At 35.2% G+C, this 22,763-nt stretch overlaps 1 protein-coding gene and 1 long non-coding RNA gene across 9 annotated transcripts in view; one reads left to right on the top strand and one right to left on the bottom strand.

The window, feature by feature from the left end:
* The window catches only part of LOC136010539 (uncharacterized), a 36,625-nt gene extending 33,695 nt beyond the window's left edge, over positions 1-2,930 (top strand). For all 5 annotated transcript variants that reach the window (XR_010610916.1, XR_010610918.1, XR_010610914.1 and 2 more), the window contains 2 exons: positions 1,306-1,445; positions 2,703-2,930. This is a non-coding gene — a long non-coding RNA (uncharacterized LOC136010539). The remainder of the gene's footprint in view (positions 1-1,305; positions 1,446-2,702) is intronic.
* Positions 2,127-22,763, bottom strand: part of PCGF5 (polycomb group ring finger 5) — an 83,438-nt gene continuing 62,801 nt past the window's right edge. For 3 of the 4 annotated variants that reach the window (XM_065671893.1, XM_065671894.1, XM_065671895.1), the window contains exons 4-10: positions 22,702-22,757; positions 22,519-22,578; positions 18,537-18,685; positions 17,191-17,289; positions 15,512-15,601; positions 13,525-13,584; positions 2,127-11,281 (exon numbers count right to left, since the gene is read on the bottom strand). In XM_065671893.1, the coding sequence (XP_065527965.1) occupies positions 11,234-11,281; positions 13,525-13,584; positions 15,512-15,601; positions 17,191-17,289; positions 18,537-18,685; positions 22,519-22,578; positions 22,702-22,757 (562 nt within the window). In that variant the 3' untranslated portion in view covers positions 2,127-11,233. The remainder of the gene's footprint in view (positions 11,282-13,524; positions 13,585-15,511; positions 15,602-17,190; positions 17,290-18,536; positions 18,686-22,518; positions 22,579-22,701; positions 22,758-22,763) is intronic. The other variant, XM_065671896.1, reaches the window with a different exon arrangement.

The following is a 22,763-nucleotide window of genomic DNA, read 5'->3' as shown; positions in this document are numbered from 1 at the left end:
TGGGCAGAAAAACTAAGGGAAGAATACAGGCTAATATAAGCTCTGCCAGTTCTACAGATGTACTAGGACACTGAAGTCTGTTGAAGCTACTGGCAGCAGAACTGGAAGTCTGCAGGGGCACTGACACATACGTCTTGTTCATCTTCAGTCACTGAAGGATGACATTAAATCCAAGGAATTTACAGTGTCTCCAAAACTGGTATTAAATAAAGCTTTCCTTAAGAACAGGTTCGATATTGTAATTATTTACCATATCTATAAATGCACTTACTGTATTTATTTGTGTACTGCCAGAGCTTCACCTGTAAATAGTTTAGAAAAGATGGACAGAGTGATTTTGAATATAGGAGTGTTTTCTCTTCCTGTGTTAGTTTAATGGGATGGATGCCAATGCTTTTATGAATTATGAATGCAGCAGTCTTCTTTCCAAATGAGGATGTTGGAAGTCTGCCACTGGAACGAGGTGCTCATATTACATACTGCCAGCAAATTTCTGTTTCTTTAATGAAAACTAGATTACTAAAGCACTTTTCTTTTGACAAACATTACTCTTGCCTATAATGATGTTTCATAGCATACTCTCCTCTAGAATAAAAGAGAAAAAATAATCAGGATAGAAAACAATTTGAATCACAGTTCTAATAGGGAAATTCATATGTTGTTCCTCTAATGTAAATAGCTATTTGTATACCACCTACTTTCCTCCTTCATTAGAACATAATCCAGGTTTATGACTGATCAGGCATTTGTTACTAGTCCTATGCATGATTTTTCCCCCACAAGGATTCTCTTTTTAGCTACCTGAAACAAAGTAGTTATTAAAAAAAATTAAAACACCAATATTTTTCATTGAAGTCTTGCCTGAGAAAACATTGCTCGCTATTTAGGGGCAGAATTTTGCACTTAAATACAATTCAATTTCTCTTTCATAAAGAATGTAGTAGCATTATATAGAAGCATTATGCGAACTTTGGGTTCTTTTTTCCATTGAGTCTCAAGAACACTTTTAGAAGAAAGGAGAGTATTAGTCTATGACCGTTGACAAATCTGGAGTTCAAATATTCAACATAAAAAAGGGTCAAAGAAAGCCAGTGAGGCTGCACTGCTTCTGCTGCCTGGGTTACACAGCAGCCAATGATGCCACAACTGCTCTTTGCATGTGTTATCAGCAAATGGCAACATTACTAACAAATCCCATGGACAACGAGTTTCATTTATTACTAGGTACATATCGCAATATATTACATACATCTTCACATTTTGTGTTCACAAGCAATTGTTAACTTTTTCTGCTAACATCCTCAGGATCTTACAAGAGGAAACGCTATTTGTCTCTGGTCGTTGTAATTTAATCTGCAAACCTTTCTATCATTTCCAAACGTGAACCACACCTCAGATCTCCTGTGGCAGCACTGCAGGTTTCACAGCAGCATCTCAGATAAAAGGTATGAATTTTCTTGAATAACAGCTCTCCTTCCACCGTTTTTCTTTGCAATAACTCAGTATATAGTATGAGGACTGTTGGTTCATACCAAGGGCTCATTTATAATGCTATCCTCTAGATTCCAGTTTCCATCCACATTACATTACCTTAGAGTGAAAAACCCCAACGACAAGAAAAAGGGTAATCAAAGATAAGTGCACAGAACAATAAATACCAGTGAAACCATATTAACTCAGTAAAACATCAAAAAGAGAGCAGAAAGGAAAAAATATAACTGACATGATAAAACCCAGTGAAATTAAGTAACCCCCCCCAAAAAACCCAACTGTGGCAGAAGCTCTAAGGGATTGTTTAAGCACTGACATGTACTTTAAAAATAAAAGCATCAAATACAGTCTCTCTGTGTAACCCACCTGGTTGTATTTTACAAACAGGGTGCCAAATCCAGTAAACTTCAGTGTTAGGCAGGCTTTGCACCCATGAAAATTATGAAACACTCTCTATAGCATTAATGAGAACAAAGTTCGGCCATGTAAGTACCTTCCAATTTTTCTGTAAGGCAAAATATTACTGCATTCCATTTTCTAGTCTGCATTTCTGTCAGCTGACAGTATGCCTGCACAAGTAAGATAAAAAACTAGTAAATGTTTTAATTCGAATACCATTACAAACTAGACAGAAGTCAGATAAAACCAGAGATTTTTTATTGCACAAAATAAATTATATAGAAACAATGCAACAAAACAACTCGTATTGTAGGCTGCACAACAGATGTTACAACATGAATATATTTATTGCTTTGAGAAAGGAGCAATTCAGTGCTAGTAAGCAGATTAGTTATACTTCTTGCTCATCTAGATTTTTCATAAAATTAATCCAGCTGGGCTAGAGGCATCTTGCAGCATATGGGTCAGACCAAATTGTCACTTGTTTTCCACTGTTACAAAGGTGCTGTGAACATTCTTGACATTAGCATGGATCAATTTAATGTCACCAGTACTGAGCCATACAGGTAGTTACATATTTAGAAACATCATTATATATCAGTATAGTCATGCACAAAAGGTCCATTTACACAGTCTGCATGAGCTGTTGTTCTAAAATAAATCTCGCTTGCAAATGTTGATGCAGCTTGGAACAGGCACTCTTCATTCTACATCAAGAGGCAGGACACCCCTGACTACCAGCACTTCCCTTACCTAATTGCAAAACTGCTCACTGATGTTAACTCAGTAATAGGTGTCTCGCTTTTTCCCAGGGCCACACTCAGCTTCTAAGGACTGCAGCACAGATTAAAAGAACCAAAACAACATCATTCCTTTGGTAGAACTGTGTGAAGCTGAAGAGCTTAACTCTAGTGTCAGGCCCACGGAGCAGACCCCTGTAGAATCCCACTGAAATAAGTAACACATTTTGGATTGGATAATAATAACTACAAACGTGGTGGCCACTCTTTGCTGTACTTCAATAAAATTCTTTGCTTTAATGTTCGTTGGTTTGTTGTTGGTTTTTTTCCTGAAACTGTTAATGCACTACATTGAATCAAAATACAGTTGAGTGAGGTTGCAAACAACTGCGAATTATTACAGGAAATGAGCTATTCTGATTTTTAAAAATACTGTTTGTACAAATGCTCAGAAACCTTACGGATGCTATCATGTTCCATGCATGTACCCAGCAGTAGTTTCCTTTGGAGGAGAGTAAGTATTAAACTTGACCAGTCCGGTGTAGTTTTTCCATCTGGGGAACTGACGTGAAATTTTGCCACAATTTTCTGAAAGTGTTTACAAGCACAGTAAGATTCAACTGAATAACCAAATATACCCTGAAACATCCGTTAAAACACAAGCATCACAAATGAATATTAGTATTCTTTATAATTATTATGAAGTAGAAATGTTATAAGGCAGGACGAAGCTAACATCAAAGACGAAAACCAGCACCACCAGTCTATGTTTTTCAATTAGCTTTCTGATTGGACAGCAAATATATTATCATAGTCGGATACAATTGATTAAGAAATGCATTTAGCCCAGCTGTACTAACTATACAGCTTCACACAGAATAAACATTCCATAAATCAACAGAAAATGCATTTGAGCACAAAAAATAAAAATATGTGATTCTCTAAGCAGCATTTTGTTTTCTTTTTTCTTTTTTTTTCCAAAACATTAATATAGATAGATATTGGACTGATTAAATATCTACAAGTGCTTTTCCTTTACAAAAATACATATATTCTTAATAGTAGGATAGACTGTCATTAACAATGACCTGTGTTTTTTTCACTTCAATTTGAATGATTTATATGCTAAATTTTACAACCACAAAAAGGTTTAGTTGTAATATGATGTTACCACTTTTGACAAAAAGCTTAAAACATTTTGTATTTTAAAACAAATTAGCAACATAACATCACAATATGTTCTATGAGCTCCTAAGTACTGTGAGGGCTGCTTTATTTAAAACTGGTAACTACTGATCAAATGCAAGGAAGCATTAGAACATTATTACTGCTCACCGTAGGCTCCTTTCTTATCGTAACTTGGATCACAGCTTATATAAGGACACTTAGGCCCCCATCCCTAAAAAAATCCATTGAGAGTAACTCTTTATCATCTCTTCAGTAGCCTGGAACATCCAACAATTCAGGCTTTGCATTAATTTAAAAAAATGCAAAATATTTTCCTTTCAATAGTTAAGTCTGCAATAAGGGAAAAAATGATGCATTGCTTCATGTTTATTCTAAGAAGCTTGTATTTGAGAAAAAAAAATACGATCAGTAAGTTTTTAGAATGAAATACTGTAGTCAGCTAAACAATTAAACTGTCCTATTACTTTCCAGTTCAGTTAATCACTATCCTGGAAAAGGAAATAAAGACATTTGTATTTCTTTATTCTTTCTATGTCACACTGCACAAGTAAAATAATCGACTTGCTAATCAATAGTCTGATGTCAAGGACAGCAATGCCATTTGCTAAAAAAATATCTATAAAAATCTGTATAACATACTTAACATCTTCTCATTATCCTCCCAGTCTGTCCTTTCCACCCTCCAAAATATCACTGAACTATGACTAGAAAACCCCAAAGTAGCTTGGTGAATATTTTGTGCTTTGGAAGGTTTGCAGGATTGACAGCGCACTGAAGTTTTTTTGTTAGTTCACGGGCCAGGTATAGCAGACACATCAGTAATGCAAGCCTTTGTGCTTCTCACTGGGAACATGAGCTATGACTCAAAGAGCTACTTTGTTAACCTTCAGGCTACTCCGGCTGGTTTTTTTTCCTTTCCTATTCTGTCCTGGAAACTGCTACATGTGCCTAACCTTTCAGCTTGGTGACACAGGCAGCTACCACCAGTTAAGTTCTGCTTGACTGATTCCAGGTGCAACTCTTGACCACTGTGTTCCAAGTCAGTTTCTGGGTGGCTTTACCTTTGGTATTAAATAGGTCCCTTAAAACTATTAGGCAATCAGATTATCCATAAAAATAGTTTATTAAAAAAAACCCAAACTTTTTTTAATGAACAAAACTATGTATCTGACAACAAACAGTAATTTTAAATCAATTAGTATGGAATTATTTTTCAGTAAAAAGGGAGAGTGTTTCATTTTACTGCATCAAAGTTAATGAGAGAACAGCAAAAATGTCTACTACACTCAATGTAATACAAACCAGAATCTTAGGAGTAGAATATCATCATAAAATATGTGCCTTGCACTTTGATAATAAACATCTTTACTACAACTTAATTATTAATACAAACCTCAGTATTTTAACTAGCAGCACAAATGTTTTACTGTTGCAGTAATGTTGTATAGCAACTTACTCTCAACTTGTACTTTGCTTTCCACTCACTGTCATGAAGAAAAAGGAAAATGCACAGTAACTACTTCTGTTCACCTCATCCTGTCAACTGTCACATTATTAACCTTGTTAGAAGCATTTGCTAAAAATACACATAAAAGTTACTTCAAAGAAAAACACATCTAATGGTTCAGATAAACAAGCGAAGTCAAACCGATGCCTCTCTTTGGTTGAAATTAATGTGATGACAAAAACTTCCACTTGCAGACATCTTTCATTCTAGACTGTTTCCTCTATCCTGTGCCTACAGAACTGGGTCTTTTACTGCAATTACAAAAGATAGCCTAGACATTTCCACCAGTCCACAGAGCTCCTCCATTTCACTGCCACACTCCAGAACTGTACAGATCTAAATTGTGAACTAGAGAATGAAACAACGTCCTTACTCAATTGTAGCAGCAGCTACCTAAATTCAGAGGATTTATGGCACATACCTTGGATGGAAGAATCTGTCAGGAATTAATTAATTAATTCATAATTTTCTTATTCTGAAATCTGATGCTTTAATTTGCTGTACAGACAGAGTAGACAGTAACTTAAAAAATGAACAGACAGATCTGCTTATATATTACCATAAATATATTTATGGTAATAAATATATTACAAGATCGTTTTTTGGAGGACATCCTTCCAGAAGGATGTTTCAGATGAGGTCTGAAGGCCTGACTATCCATATATGATAAAACTAGTGGTAAATGCGCAGTTGGAAGCTTTTCACATTTCCTTTAGGGTGAATCAATCCCTTGTGTCTTGGAACACACCCTCGAACATGCTCCAGTAGAGTGCAAGCACTCCTCAGATAAGTGTCTTTAGCTGAACACCTTATGGAAACATTAACTTGTTCAAACTAGCTATAAAAGACTCAAACTGCAGAACTGTGAAAACTTTGCTGAAATCCACAAGAGCTGCTTGGTGAACGAAACCTATGAGCTGATTCCTCCTGTGCAATTTCTCCTTTATAACTCCTCAGTGTGTTTACTTGGTGGGCACTAAATAGCGTGGTGTATGAGAATGGGCAAAAGATGTGTAAGAACCTAGAATTAATTACAGGACAGAGAGTGTCTGAATAGACATTTTAACTGAGATAGCTAATAAATTAACATAGCAAGAAGTACAATGAGGGTGAATATTCTGCATGATATATACATTTTTGATGGAAGCAGATGCCTTTAACCTGGCTAGGTTAAGTGAAGAAACTGGACCAAGCTCCTGATTTAAACATCTCTGTTTATATATTTGTTGTAGATAAGCATATGTGTCTTAACTGCCTTTGGTCTTTTCCAGGATAAAAATGAGTTTGATCAGTCCGTGCAATTGACCAGTATTTTATGTAGCCCCTTTATAAACAGTGCTCAATCTGTTTATTTTGAGACACAGAACTTGCTTTGAACAACGATTTTTTCTCAAGTATTTCTAGCAGACACAGTGTCTGGATGAGCTGGATGCTATTCCTTTTGTTGCAAGTCTTCACAAGATTATCTTTTTCTCGGGAGTGAATGCTTCTTGGTGTTCTCAGTGATATGAAAATGCAAAAAAACCCACAAAAGGGACAATGCAACTCAGTGACTGGTTCAATGAAAGGACTAAACCCTGGCCTATGGTGTTGTTTTAGAAAACAGCAGAGAAGGAAAAATTGTTTACTTTTCTCACAAGGTCATGTCTAACAATTATACATGGGAGAGATGAGATGGAACTCTGGACCATGGCTTTGTCTGCAGCAGGGAACAACAGCCTAGCTTGTATCTAAAAGGAATGTGATCAATCTCTTTTCTCCTGCAGATATACTGGAACTGTTTTTGGTAACTGCAGAAAAGTCAAATCAAATTGGTGAAACCTATGTAGAAAAAGACAGAGATTCAGAATTCAAGGGTTCCACATTCAGAAAATGAAATAATTTACATTAAAAAGTAATTCTTTTCATAATAGTTTCTACTGAGATAGATAGGGGTTTTAGTTCAATTTCAAATTATGTTACAGAACACATTTTTTTTTCTGCTTGTTTCCCATGAAAGAAAGCTTCTCAATACAGCATGTTTATGAAATATTCTTGCTGAAACTATTCAGATCGTAGATAAAATACAGAAGCAAATATTACCCTGTCAAATGCAAATAATGGGCTTAGAATGTATTAATAACCAGGCACTTTGCTTTACATAACATTTTCAGTAAAGTCAAAATAATACTTTTTGTCTTTTTTTTTTTTTTTTTTTTTTTTTTTTTTGCATAATAACTGCAAGCTAGCTGAGTATGCACAATATAGCATTGAATACTCCTAGGACCCAAATCCCAGAAGCTTTCATGTGAACAGTACCTACTATGATGATGAGTCACTGAGACTGTTGTCGTAATCTTATTTGGTATTAATCCAAATAAAAATATGTTTCTAGGACTAGGCCTTAGCTATGAGCAGCGTAGTAATGCATGGTGGAAGACATTTCTTGATTAACCATCTAATTCCATACTGTTTAAGATATTATAGGATCTCAGTTGTAAACTCTAATTTACGGTTCATTACTAGACAAATGCAGCACACAGCTAAGCTCAACATAGAGTTACTTATGACTTTCATTAATGAGTTACCCCAGAGTTAAAATCAGATAGAAGTTTTCCACTTTTAAGGTAAAAAAAAACCCAAACACCAAATCTACTAAATAAGAGATGGCAAGGTTAGGTAGTAGTGTGTAATTTTTTAGGTCTTCTTCCTCTACAGCTAGGTACCGCCAATATGGAAAAGCCATAGAAACATAGTGGCAGCAATACTTATTTTATATTCTTATTCTTTACAAGCATGCCGTTGTGACACTTTGTCATGGAAATGCTCAGAAAGTGTGACTGTACACAGTCATCTGCTCTAAGATGGCATATGGTGCAGTTTTAATGGAATGCTTAGGTACTCATCTCACTTTACCCCATCTTTGGCACACAGAAATCTATAGACACATTAGCATATTCCTATCCTGTTCAGATACTCCTAATTGGCACAGATGAATTAAATATGCATATCTGTAGACACATGGCACATATGTAGTATATGGGAGAGAAATACCCTGTAAAGAAGGCAATGCCTGTGTCACACAAGCTGCCCAGTTAAGATATATACTTCACTGGCACTTCACTGCTACAAAAACTATTAAATTGTAACAGCATTCAGGCACTGTGCCATCAAATCAGAAATGCATGAAGTGTAGGTGGCTAGATCATATGCATTTAATGCCATGATTCTCAGCTAGGAACATTAAATTGTATCTGTCTGTATATTCCATACTTAAAATGAAGATTTGACTTCTGTAATCTAGCTTTAAGTTGCATCAAGATAATATAATGAATTAAACCAGTATCCATGTCCAATCAAAAGAATTCATGGTTCTCTGAATTGTGAATACAGGAAGTCATTAAAGAGCCACATCTTCTACTAGTTGCCATTGAGAAGACAATATAAAGTAGTCCTGTTTCAGGGGACTGTTGGGTGGATGGAAACTTCTGTGTAAGGTAACTTAAAATGGATTAAAAAATAATGGTTTTCTCTTTTTAAACCAAGTCTGTTCAAACTTGTCAAAACGGCAAGCACAACTGTTGGAAAAAAATTGTCCCCTGAACCGAGCAGAAATCATACTTAAGCGTACTACCATTAGTTTTGTGATAAACTGAAACAAGCATTTTATGTCAAGTGAATCTACAGTGAAGATTCTTGTATAAAAACACGTGAAATATATAAAAACCTGTAAGGTGTCATTTGTATGTGCATGTAAATATTTACAAATAATATCTTATTTCTACCGTACAAAACAACTGTATATACTAAAGAGAAGAATGATTTGCAATTAGAATGCATGCTCTGCTCTTCCAAGCTGCTCCATGAGGAGGACATGTATACACACAAAGAATCTCTGCTTCCTTACAGATTCTGCAGAGGAGAAGGGCCCTCCCTACACGGAGTATATTCTTGTTTCTGTCAAGTAGCACATCATAGACTGGGTGGGCAAAAAGATGACCGTTTCCTGCAGCCAGCACATGCACCTATCTACAGTGTGGGCAAAGCAGTGCCTGTAACAGTCAGTGCACTATGCCTGCAGAAAGGAGCAGCAGCTGCCTTGACATTTTGCATCCCCAGGTTTCACTGGCATCTGCACAATATGTGCAACCTTGACCTGCAATGGCAGGTTTCCTAAACAGACTGCTACTGACTGCATCTTTATTTCTGCATGTCATATGGGCTTTGGAGTGCAACGGTAGAATTCAACAAAGACTACATATGGATTCCTCAAGTCATCAATGCTAGAACTCCTACTAACATTAGAGGGGGCAGATTTATCCAGAGCATGCTTAGTTCTCCTACAGAAACATACTAAGGTACAGGAACATAAATTCACAAAGGAGTTACAGCCTTGCATCTATTTTTTTTATACTTGATCCCAAGATAGAATTTTCACTTTGTCTTACCTAAGAAGAATTAGTTCACTCTATACTAGCTTCTGAAAAACTGATTTGGCTCCTTTTTGCTGTACGCAAAAAGCCCCAGAAAGTAAACTGTTATCTACAATACTAGCAGGTGTGTATTAAATAGAAATGACATAAAAGTACTGAACTATAAGTACCTCCATAGAATTTAAAGTGAAAAACTCAACTGAATTTTAAGCAGAGCAGAGACAACAGAAGACTACAGAAGACATATGCATTACCATGCTCCCTGCAACATTACCAGAAACCCCAATAAACGTTCTACACTAGAACCATCACGCTTGCAATACCTAAGGCAACAATCACTTTATCCAGCACTAACAGGTCTTAGAAAAATAATGACCCGAACAATTATTTTGGTCAGACTGCTTATCTTCAGTATTGCATTACCTCTAAATTTCATGGAAGTATTTTATGATGTGACTTTAACTAATGAAAAATTCTGTAATGAATTCTATTCTCCAGGTAGTCACAAGAGATACATAATGTAATTAAAGCTATATGTTATTTTTGTCTTATATACCTCCAACCAATCTTAAAAGGAAATGCTTACTATGAAAGGCAATAATTATGTAAAATGTTGCCTTTGTTGTAGTCTTCTAGTGAAATTTATTTGTTTCACAGACATCTACATTATTTTTAACTTCATTTTTTTAGGGAGGGTTTATTAGAAGAAATGTAATCTGACCAGAAGATATTTTCCAAAATTAGCTAGTACCCCAAATTCCAGTCTTTAGGGAAACCATAGAAAAGTGCAATCACAAAGGCTGCGATGCTTTTAAGCAATATTAGCAGAATCTATTTAGAAGATTTAAAATTACCATTTTGAATTACCACGTTCTACATCTCTTGTTAAGGTAATTAATCTTCACTCACTGCAAAAGGACTGTTGCACACTCATGAGTGAGCTATACCTGGACCCATGAGAAACTTACCAAGAAAAAAGTAGTGGCCCAATCACCACTTTTCTAAATATATTTTCTATACAAAATATTTTCAAGGTATAATCCTTAGTTATTTGTACAGTACTCTATGGTTTAAACAACAATATCCAGTAAAATAGTAAGTGTGTGAAACTGCAACACCACATAGAATGAGCACTCTGCCATTTTGCTAGTGTAATCAATATTAGGACCAGAAAAATTTTCTAACACGCAAGCAAAAAATATTCCATAGTTTTTGAATCTTGACTGTACACTTCATGATTTTGGCTATGATTTGCAGCACACTTGTAAGATACACAAATATCTTATGCACATTTCAGTAGCAGAATGGCACTTGGCTTGCTCTAATAAAAACAACAGAGATGCAACTGACAGTTTTAAGAAAGACAATGTCCTTATTTGCATGCTGAAAATCTGGTTGTGTCCCCCCCTAATCCAGGCACATCCATTCATTGTGCAATCTGTCGATGGGTAAACAAATAGTGCAGGATTCATCTCAGTGGGATCTGGCCCTTTGGTCTAACCGAAGTCAATTCTAGGTCGATACTGAAGTACCATAGGGTAAGACTGAAAACAAAAGCAAGAGAAAAACAACACACACAGACAAGAAAAAATGAAGACATAATTCATAAAAAATAATAGTAAAATGCAGTTAAAGATTGCCTTAAGAATAGCCAGAGATTACCACTGTGTATGACAATCAGTTTTGTTTACATAAATTAACTCTATATATTTCAACAGTTAAATCCCTATCCATAGTTCATAAACCATATTCAATCGCTAAGTCAGTTAGTTGTAGTTATTTGTCATTAACATAAAACTGCTGTATATGCTTTTATATATTTCATGATTATGTTTTGACACACATACTTAGAGGGCTCAAACAACTGCTCTTCTTTCTGTGATGCTGTGTTTGAGAAAAAGGAGTCTTGAAATTTTATACTTTCTAAACCAAAGTCTATTAACAGATGATGTACTTGGTTCGATTTTTATAGATACACAGATTCATCGCTATACTAGGAGCCAGCTACCCTAGTATTAAAAAGAAAGATAAGAAAAGAAAGAAGGTCAAATAGCCATCAGCTGATTTTCTGAGAGCTGAGGCTAACTTCTCCCACAAATCCAAATCCTCAGCTTCAGATCTATTGATACATTTTTATGAGCTCTTACCAGAAAAAAAAATCACGGGGGGTGGGGGTGAGGGTAGCAAATAAACTGCTTGGATCCCTGAATTGGACAAAACTGTTGTGGAAGGGGAGGCAAGAATAGGTGGGCTTCCAGAAAATGCTCTGTGCACTTGTTGCTGCAAAGTCCTCTTTTACTAAATGTCTTATTTTTTCAGTCTGTTAGCATTTTACATAAATCTGCTGTTTTCCTATTAACTTCATTAGGACACTGGATGTTTTGTATAGCATAAACCCCAGGAAAATCTTACTGTCTCAGCCACGAGGCAGAGGAACATTGCTGATTTGAGTCTTTGTTATTGCAAACTTGGAAATATAAAAAATTGTTAGAGAAGCTGTCACTAAACCCAGAAATGTTTTACGGCATTGTTCAAACGCAATACAGATGAACTTCGGTGACCAAAGAAAGATACATAGCAGAGACCTATACAGGTTTATAAAATTTCCGTGCCATGATAGTGAAATGATAACCGGAACTAAATGTGATTATGCTTGCTCGGGATTTAGAAACTGGAGAGTAGAGAAATCACAACATAAACCCAGAGGTATTCATAATAGCAGGAGCATTTAGGAGAGAAGATAGGGAGCACCACATGCAGTCTACTACTTGATCTCTGTTTTTCTGGCATTGAATGTGAAAACCACATCACTTAAATGCTATTCACATTTTTCATTTTGATTATACAAAGTCTAAGAAGTACTAAATATATATAAAGTCTCTAAAAGGACTCACATTAATTGGAAGTGCGCACAGGCACAGTCACCTCAGTGAAATTGCCATGTAAACCAGTGAGCCTCTGTGTTTTTGCACACAAAATTACAAAGCAATTATACAAATAAAATGCTCCATGCTGGACAATTCTATTTATTGGAGTAGGCATGACTGCAGCAGGTCATTCCCATCCATAGTGGGAAGTGACCCTCCATCATTAACTTCAGCTTTTGGCCCAAGCAAAAATATTATTTCAAACTTTCAAAGTAACTTTTAGAAATTAGTTCAAATCAAAATTCTCAATGAGGAAACTGAAATATTGTTTCATATGGGTATGAACCAGACTGATCAATGAAATTTATAAATCAACATCAGTTTGCAAGTTCTGAAGGTTTTGGTTTGTTACATTCTAGAGATAAGGTGTTATTAATTTCTAATTTTAAAAGATGTGAAAGGAATACAGTATTAGAAAAATATAACATTTCTTCACTCTATTAAAAAGAACATATGAATTGCCATAAAGAGATGAAACCAGCATAGTCTCTTTTGACCCACACTCTTTTGTTTTGTTCCCTTGTCAGTGCTACTGCCAATGCTACTAGTAAGAAGGATGAAATAGAAGAGGTAGATAAACCTTCTAGGCTGATGGGGATATCAGCCTACAGAATAACATCTCTCTAATAAACATATAACCGGCATTATGTAAAGTAAAAGAAATCCCTAAACCTTCTGAATGGGTTCTATTTATTCATTCAATAAAGCTTTCTCTGAAGGAACAAAAATGCTCAGGCCTTCTTCACAGAGTTTTAGCACTTTCTAGTAAGGAATTATAAAAACTCCACAACTTGGATTACAATTGAAGTGCTGACAGGACCTTAATGACTGTAGTATGCACAGTCGTGAGTGCCTCTTACCTGATAAAAAGTGCCATCCTGTGAGCAGACTTGCGAAGATGAGCAGTTCTGACATCGAAACTGCGAAGGAGATGATTTTCTGATCAGATAAGAGGCATCCACAGCTGGACATACACATTCACCATTTAATGCTTTTTCTTTTTTAAGTTTTTAAATGTAAAGCTTGGAATTAATTTACTTATTCAAAAAAGGAAAGACCTCTCTAATGTATAAGTGGATATTTTCCCTTTGCTAAACCACCTCATGTAAGGTCCACAGGTACCTCTCATGGTGCAAGCTCATGGTGAACAGTACCAAAGATGGAGATAATGGATTTACTTGATCTTCATCCAAAAGAAAAGATTGTTAATTAATTACAACTTCTGTTTTGTAACAAGACCCAACGCAGTTAAGGAAAACAAAATCCTAGAAGCCCAGATGTTACTGGATTTATTACCAGTACAATGTAATTTGTACAGGATTTATTCTGTCATCTCTTGATGTCAGAGGAGTGATTTAAAAATGCTGAAAGGAAAAGGTGCACACATACCTGGCTATACTATGTGTATGTAAATGCAACTTATGAATTTTATCAAGAGTTGTCAACTTTTATATTCAAATTCTGTTAGAAACAATAGTTCTGAGAATTTTTAAATATTTAACTAGCACAAATAACATCCTTTTTGTCAAGATGATATTTGCAGTTGCTTCCAAACCCATGCAACTGTCTGAAGTCCATTTGTAGGCAGAGGTGGCAGTATTACATGTCATGAAAGAATTTTATTATCACTAAAGTTGTTGCCTCAACACTTCCTAATAGTACAGCCAATGCTAGCTAAAATATGCGAGGGCAAGCCAGACAAATACCCACTGGTTTCAAGGCAGCATTGGAAAAAAATACTACTTCAAGCTCCATTATTGGTACAGTATTGGGGTTTCAGCAATCATCAAATTTCAGTGCAGTATTCCTTTCAGATTTAATGAATACTTGCCTATATATATTAACTCCCCAAATTCCTATCAAAATCTATCTGTCCTCCTCCAGATTAAAGTAAAACTTCAAGAAACTTGTGAACTGTTAACTCTACAATGCGCTCAATCCTTTGTCTTTTCTGTCTGTGCCCCAATGCTTTTTATTCTGAGTACTAGGAAGCTTAAAAAAAACCCCAGAAAGTCTGGAATTTTCTACAGATATCTATGTTAAGTGCTCAACTGAAGCTGCACTCCAATATAACCTCTACGGTAGAGACAGACAACAAATCTGCATATACTTCAAAGCAATAAACAAACACAAAAAAAATGTATAAAACAAAGGAAAGAAATGGGGATATGACTTCTAACAAAAAAAAAAAAAATAAAATTTACAAGGCAATATAAGGGCCACTAAATTACATGGAAGATCAGACCTGAAAGAAATGTCTCTTACTAAAGGAAATATTCTAAAATATACACACGGAGCAAGGAAAACCCATTCAGCTGTGTTATCTGTATGTTAGTGTTACACAGCGTATCTAAAAAAACGAGTATTAACAGAAATAGTAACAAAAAATTAGATTTCACCAATAACATTTCAGTGTCACTTTCAGTTTACTGACTGAATAAAAGAGAATCTTAATAAAGAACTGCTGAATACAGATTCCCCAACTACTGGGGATTAGTATTCCCCAACCTCAAAAGGTCACTAAAAGCAAATTCAAATGCAGTAAAAGAACAAGTGCTTGGGTTTTCAGATACTTGACCTAAAACTCTGAGCATAACTTCCATGTAAACTTGATCCCTTTTATAGTATACCTGCTATTTTTAAGTTTCAGAATCCACACAATATATGTGCTGCAGGGTTTCACTTGTAGGGTTTGACACAAGAAATCCAGAAAACATGCAAAATGCATTTTTAAATAAGGATTTTTTTCAAGGGTCACAGAATATATTTTGGACCAAGCTGTGAAAGCATGTATACTTTCTATAATAAATATACCAAAACATCATTTAATAATGTAACAGCATTTACGTTTTCGCCTCTTAGTCTCCATCTTGTCATATAGATGAATTCCATAGTATGATCCTTCCCCATGATTTCTCCATTGCATAGTACATCCAGCTTAAAATACAACAGAACAAACAGTAAGACACAGGGACACAAAATTTTAATGCCTAAATGAACTCCTAAGTCAGTATCATTATACAGTAATTCCATCAAACATACGTATCAACCCTGGATAAATACAACATACTGACAATATGCTATTTTGTACACTAGTATTTCACCATTTCACTTCTAAGTTTTCAATTAAAGAGTCAATAGAAGAAAATCTGCTAAACTACATAGGAAATCACAAGTAGATAAACACTCCCTATATTTAGCAATACTACAGAGTATCTGTAGAGAAAGCCTTGTGCTGTATTTTGAAGGCCTTCTTGATATGTCAACACTTTCATAACCAAAGATCTATAGAATTACTGTAATTTTCATTAAAAAAAGGCAATTTAAAAACATAATTTAAAAATAACTATAAATTACAAAGAAAATATGCTTCTGAGTATACAAATGTTACTCTTCATTAACTGAAGGCAAAAGAAAAATAAAAGTAAGGATCTTACTGTGGAAAATAACAGTTTGACCTGTATTATAGCATTTTACTTTTACCCTCCACTGAAAACACTTGACAATTCTGTCATTACTGTAGCCATAATGCTTTTCTGGTTTTTAGAGGGGAAAAAAAAAAAAGGTCAAAATGTTGAAGTAAGCAGATACTATGTAACACCATAGCCATTAAGGTGCCAAAGATGGATTTTATTCATATAATTAACAAAACCAAATAACAGCAAAATGGCTGATCAGCATGTCATGAATCTGATGGGCTCCTGCATATAGCTGTCCAATAACCTGTGCACCTGACCCAGCTCAGCCCCACCTCTGACCAAAGATGGGAGGCTGCCATTTGTACTAAAGGCAGCCTGTAGTTTCTGCAGTTGTCATCTCCTGTAAAAGAACTGGTTGAAGAAATTGTGCTGAGGTCAAAATTCCTGTGTCCCTGCAGAGGCAGGAGTCACACACTTCCCAGCTCCACCATGCATTACAACTTCAACCCTGTTAAGACTGTCCCCACAGGGAACAGCCTTGGCCAAAATCAAACCACTCATGCAGCAAAGTGCATGATTCTTTCTCCATCAAATTCCAGTTAATTCCGTGCAAAAAAGTATCTGCGTTTAGAAAAATTCAAACACTGTTATTCCTCATTTCTTTGTAATTGTTGGATAGTTTCTTATACCTAAAGATAAATTGCAGAGTAGTTTGGTGTATGTCTAATTGAGCTCTCCTTTTCCCCAACAGCTACTAGCCCAAAACCATATTAAGTGACTTTTTCATTAGCCACATGGAAAGAGAAGGCATTTCTTTTTTTGCAGAAAAATATCAAAACCTAATGTATGTGTCCCTTCACAGGTGAGCAACAAATTGAATTTACTAGAACTGTATGAGTTCACTAACTAGAAATTTCAGTCACTGTGATAAAATGATCACTTCTCATTTAAGGGCAGAAAATGTAACTTGGAATATTGAACAGTACTTAGTAATTGGGCTTAAAGAAATATTTCTCAATATGTTCAAGTTCAAATATGATGAAGTTTCATAAAACCTTAATACTTTGCAGGGAAATAAAAATACAAGCATCATTCTTTCAAATGTACCTCATAAGAACTTGGAAGTTTTAATTTTAAGCTGAGAAACTTTTTGATAGTTCCCACGGTCACTCGAGTGGAACAGCGGATAAATTTCTTCATTAAACCCTAAAGCAACAGCAACGAAACAGAAAAAACATGTTAGAAGTTTTACTGCAAGAACAGCTGTAATCGATATTTTCTTCAACCAGTAACCAATTTTACTGCACTCTCCTCTAATTCATATTGGCACCAGAGGTTCATTTTTCTTCACTTTTTTGCAAAATGTACATGATGACAAATTCATTTGACCCATCCAAAAAACACAGAAGGGAGGAAAAAAACCCCAACAAACCACCCCACCAAAACCACCAAAAAGAAGAACTTAAATAATCCGTCTGTGTCAGTAACACTGGGGGTCAAACAGATGTGACATTTCTTAGAATTTCTTTAGTCCTTGAGAGAAAAAGGAAGTAAAAACATCCTAAAATAATCTAGGTGAAATACAAGGAAGCTACAATTCTGAGAGAGCCTAGCAGTTTTGATTCAACAGGAGAGCGGGAAACCTGAGACTCCTACATGGCAATAGAGATACAGATTTCTTACTATTTAGCATAAACATGGTGATAACATAAATGTATGTTTTCTTGCTGAATCAAAACTTTCTTACTAAGAACTTTCAAAATTGTACATTTAACATAGTGCACAGAAAATGTAAGTAGTGTTTTATTAGACAGATTTTAAATATCCTTTATAATTCTTGTCTTTGTAATTTAGTAATATATTATCAAAATCTAAGAGGATTTCTAAACATTCTTCCAGATTTGATACCATTAGGTAATCTTCCCTTCATGAATAGAGACCAAATACCCCTAATTCTTAAAACAGCAGTTAGCAGGTCTTACTTTACACATTTTACAGATGGAAGTGACCTGCCCAAGGGCACAAAAGAACCAGATCCCAGTCATTCAGTGCACAACATATATGAAAAGCAGCTTCACACTGGCAGGGGAAGAGAGCAGTCCTGAAAGTGTGAGGCAGCTCCCCTACACCTAGCTTTTTAAGTACATCTATGGTATGCTGTAATCGGTTGTGTAATGCAGTTATATACCATCAAGGTGGTAGACTACAAAACTATACTTCATATAAAGACAAAATAATCCATGGTCACAGATGGATTTCTGTATGGAATTGTATTTTTTGCAAAATTCCAAGATGCGTTGAAATGCTTCAAACAAGAGGACTAAATAAGTGAGGAGGTGGAGACAGATCACCACATTAAGTTGTCTTATTAAAAGTTATAAAATTATTGGGTTCCTGCAAGATGCTATTCTGCAACAACAACAACAACAGCAGAGATTATCTTTACCACTCACTTTGACAACATTATCTCCCGATTGCCCATTGTTTCGTAAACAGTCGAGGCAGATAGCAATCTGTGGGTCACTCCTGTGGTAGTCTTTATCTTCTTCATTTTCATCACACTCCTCATCTACTTTGGGTTTATCAGCTTTTGGGCTTTCATCTGTAAAATATGAAGATCATATTATTTAAGTGTAAGACAATGAAAAGTCACAGTAGCAATAAACATATTTAAAGCAATACTTCAAGTGCATATTTTTTTCTTCAAATTAACTTCATACAATTATAATTCAGTGCATTCTTAAATCTACCAATTCACAAATCTCTGAAAAGAGTGTTAGTATTGAAATTAATAGAATAGGAAACAACAGATTTTTATGTGACAGAAAATTATTAGGCTCATGGACCACTAATGGTTATGGCTGTCTACTTCTGTTTGGGTCCGGTGATTAAAATCCCACAACTGAGCATGCATCAAGATCATTCAACCTACTCTATGGCGAAGCAGTTCACAGCCAAAAAATAATGCTTTTAAATATATAGTGGAATAACTAATCCCGACACTTGTATATCAAAATAACATGGGCAATCAATTAATATTTACTGTCTGCCACAATAACCCAGCAGATACTGAAATGTTAAGTAAGCTAAAGAAGACAAAACTTAAATTTCATCCACTTTCGACCCCATCTAGGTAATGTCTTTGTAAGAACTCCAAGTATCCTTCTCCAGAAGGATTTTATAACTAAATAGCCATACATATACTTAATTTCCCTTTATAAACAAAAATAAGAGGAATGGTCTCCACATTTTTCAGCAGGGCACACGTAGCCTATAAAATCACATATATATATACTATGTTATCTCTCTTCACTGGTACTGTTACGTGCTCTATTGATTCCTGGTTTAGAAATCGAACTCTTTAGTAAAATGCAATCTCCTACACTTTTCAAAGGTTTAGCACAGTTGAACACTTGAATGCTGAGACTAGCTCGTACAGCTAGATAAGGCTGCAATGTAAGTAATAACCATAAAATGAGCCATAAAATGGAGTAATTTTTACAGATCTGGAATACAGTATACAATAACCCTATTAAATACATTTGTGGTTTTCTGTATCCCCAACTTATTTATCTTGATTTAATACAGAGGCTGCTCTCTGTTGGAATAAAACATTATCACAAGTAACTTGAATAAGCTACTTTTGCATTTCCTGAAAACTTTCCACATCAAATTCTGTGGGTTTTTTTTTTACATTTACCACAAACTTTTAAAGTTATTTAGAAGAGTTAGAATGAGAAGACAGAATGAAAACTTTAACAAGTAGCAAGCCGTGCCTAAGTTCCCAGACACAGTGATTAGTTAATTTTGTTCAGTTTACATATTCAAGATGAAATTTAAGCTACGTTTATTACTTTCTTTGCATACAATTTTAGCGTATTTTATAATTAGAAAAGATCTGTCCACATGTCCCTACTAGCTATTGACAAACTTAGCTGAATATGTATCATACATGCATTTTGTTCCTATCATCTTGCTATGAACAGAATTCACAGTATCAAGCTATAGATATATTCTTTTTTTTCTTTTTGTGAGACTCCAGAAACTCGTTTGATCAAGCAGGCACAGTCTACCTGCCACAAGCATTTGTCTTGGGAGTCTGCCTATGATTCACAGATCCTTCGGCAATACAAACACGTCCACAACTTTAAACAGTTATCACTGCTGAGTAACAGAGGAAGATTCAGTTACGCAGTTTAAAATGTCTTGAAAGGCAAAGCAACTACAGAAAGTTGTAGAGAAAGTAGAAAACTAGGGAAATAAGCAAATATCCAACTACAAAATCATTCCAGACACAGGTATGCTCATGAAAAAGATCTCATCTTTCAAAGTATTCTAACAGAAATTCAAATGCTCCTCCATGTAAATGGCACCAGCCTATTTACTAAAAAAATCCTTGTAGACATTAGAATTCATGTTTGTACAGGCAGCCTCCAGGAATCAATGTGATGGTCTTTTAGAGGCATGTTATTAGAATTCAATATGATTTAAAAGAAAAAGAAAAAAAAAACAACAAGAAAACGAGAAGTTTGGATCTCACCAAAATGGACTTGGTGATTTCCAAGTAAAAAACATCAAGCCAAGAACAGAAGGCAGAACAAAACGAACACCCATCTCCACCCCCTCTTTCTGTAAGGAGTAAACTGGTGTCTCATTTTTTAATCTCACCTTTCTTGCAAACCTGGGAAATTGTCTATTTCCTGTTCTTTTCCTCGAAATTTAATATAAAACTGGTTGCCAGAGAGTGACTCAATGTAAACCTGTTTGCCTTCCTCCTTTTCCAGTTCAGACTGGAGCGGCCCAATAGAGATTCTTCTTCTCTGAACCACAGTATGTTTCCTATCATCACCCATCAATTCTCTCTGGTAACCAATCTCCTAGTGGAGTCACCATTGCCTGAGATATGCTGTTGTCTGAGGGCTTTTTTCTTTTGAGATGTGCAAATTTTATGGCCTGCAAGTTTTTTACAGATCCTGGATGCTAAGGTTGGGAACTGTATTGTGAGCTGCGGATTTTTTTGAACCAGACTGACTATATGATTGCAGGGCATGGTATTGACAACTGAAACAGTCCCGTCTTACTGAAATTATTCTCTCCAAATAATCTATTCTCAGGCAAGATTCTAAATGATTGTTTATGGCAGAAAATAGTTTAAATGCTCATAATCTGTCTCATGGCTTTTGAATGGTTTGCAGAGCCAAATTTCCATAGCCCAAGGATACAGTCACTAACAGAGCTGGATACATCTGTAGCTACTTAAAAGTATATTTTGAGAGTTAGAGCTGCTTCTGATTCACCAAAGAATCCAATCACACATTACATTTAGTAACTGATTGCCATTAGGTTTGCCATTAAATTACGGGAGAAAGGTAAGAACAAGAAGAATAAAGAAGTCACATACTACAAATTTGAAAATTACATATTTTTCTATATATAGCAGAAATACTTTTCTAAACAGTCCAAAAATGTCTGTATTTCATACAAATATTTTCTAAGTATTTTTAAAAAATGAATAGGTATACACTACATGGTATGTTGTAGTAAACTAAAAAAATATCATATGAACTGTCCTGCAGTTCTTCATTTCATTATATAACAGAGAAAAGAACCTTGTCCCTTATATTGGATGCCAAATGCAAATCAACAGAACTAGTGAGAAAGAAAATGAAAAGTTATTAAGTTGAAAAGAAGATATTATAAACAATTGAGTGTAGAAGAGTATTGCAAGACATTTACTTGACAGTGATCCTTTACTAAAAATAGCTATTTCTTTAGCTTAGCACAGCCTTTCAAAAGTTCTTTAAAATGTCTGAACCAAACCGACTATGGTATCAAAATCCTAGTGTCAAATTAAACAGACATAAAACCAGTTGAGTGTAGTCCTCACTTAGCACCTCGATAATCAGCTCTGAAAATGCATAGGTGAACTACCAAAAAATAAAAAAAAAAGGAAAAAGAAAAAAGAGATTATGAAAAAAAAACCCAACTTTAGGAATCTATATAAAACAATTGTTTAGCATGTGTGGAAAGCTGTTTTACTACTTGTCATAACTAATTCTTGACAACCTCCTACTTAACAGCTGGTCAAAGTCAGTAACAGAAAATAATCTGTAAAAAACTCAAGTAGTTCTGCATCTTGCTGTATTAAGAAAATTAAGAATTCAAGTGGAAAATCTCATGAGTGTGGAAAGTGAGAGCTTAGGGAAATGCAATTAAAATGATGGTAAAACAGGTAATGTTTGTAAAACAAGTGGTTAATAGATAAGCAGCAGTACATGAAGGCTCAAGCTACGTTTACGCAGATTTGTTACAAGTTTCTGTAGTATCTTTTGAATTCAGTAAAAACAGTGTACATGTGTAACTGTTTAAAGAAAAAGGGCTTAATCATCAATGTTACTTAACACACAGATGAGAGAGAAAAAAATAAATCATCACCTTGTCCATTTTCTTGAGGTTTATTTTTCTTCCAAAATTCGATCTCCCGCTGCAGTTCCTCTAGTTAACATCAGAGAACAGTCATGTGAATTTTTAAATCAATACTACAGGTATATCACTAGAATTGACTATATGCCCTCCATCAACCCAAACAGGTAGCCCAAAACCAAACAAAAAACTTACGTTCCCGAAGTCCAGGCACCAGCTTAAATATAATTTCCTCTAAGGTGTTATCCAACCTTTCA

This window comes from Lathamus discolor, chromosome 3, assembly GCF_037157495.1.
Source record: "Lathamus discolor isolate bLatDis1 chromosome 3, bLatDis1.hap1, whole genome shotgun sequence".
In the NCBI taxonomy this organism is placed as follows: Eukaryota; Metazoa; Chordata; class Aves; order Psittaciformes; family Psittacidae; genus Lathamus; species Lathamus discolor.
This window is presented reverse-complemented; position numbering and strand designations above follow the sequence as displayed.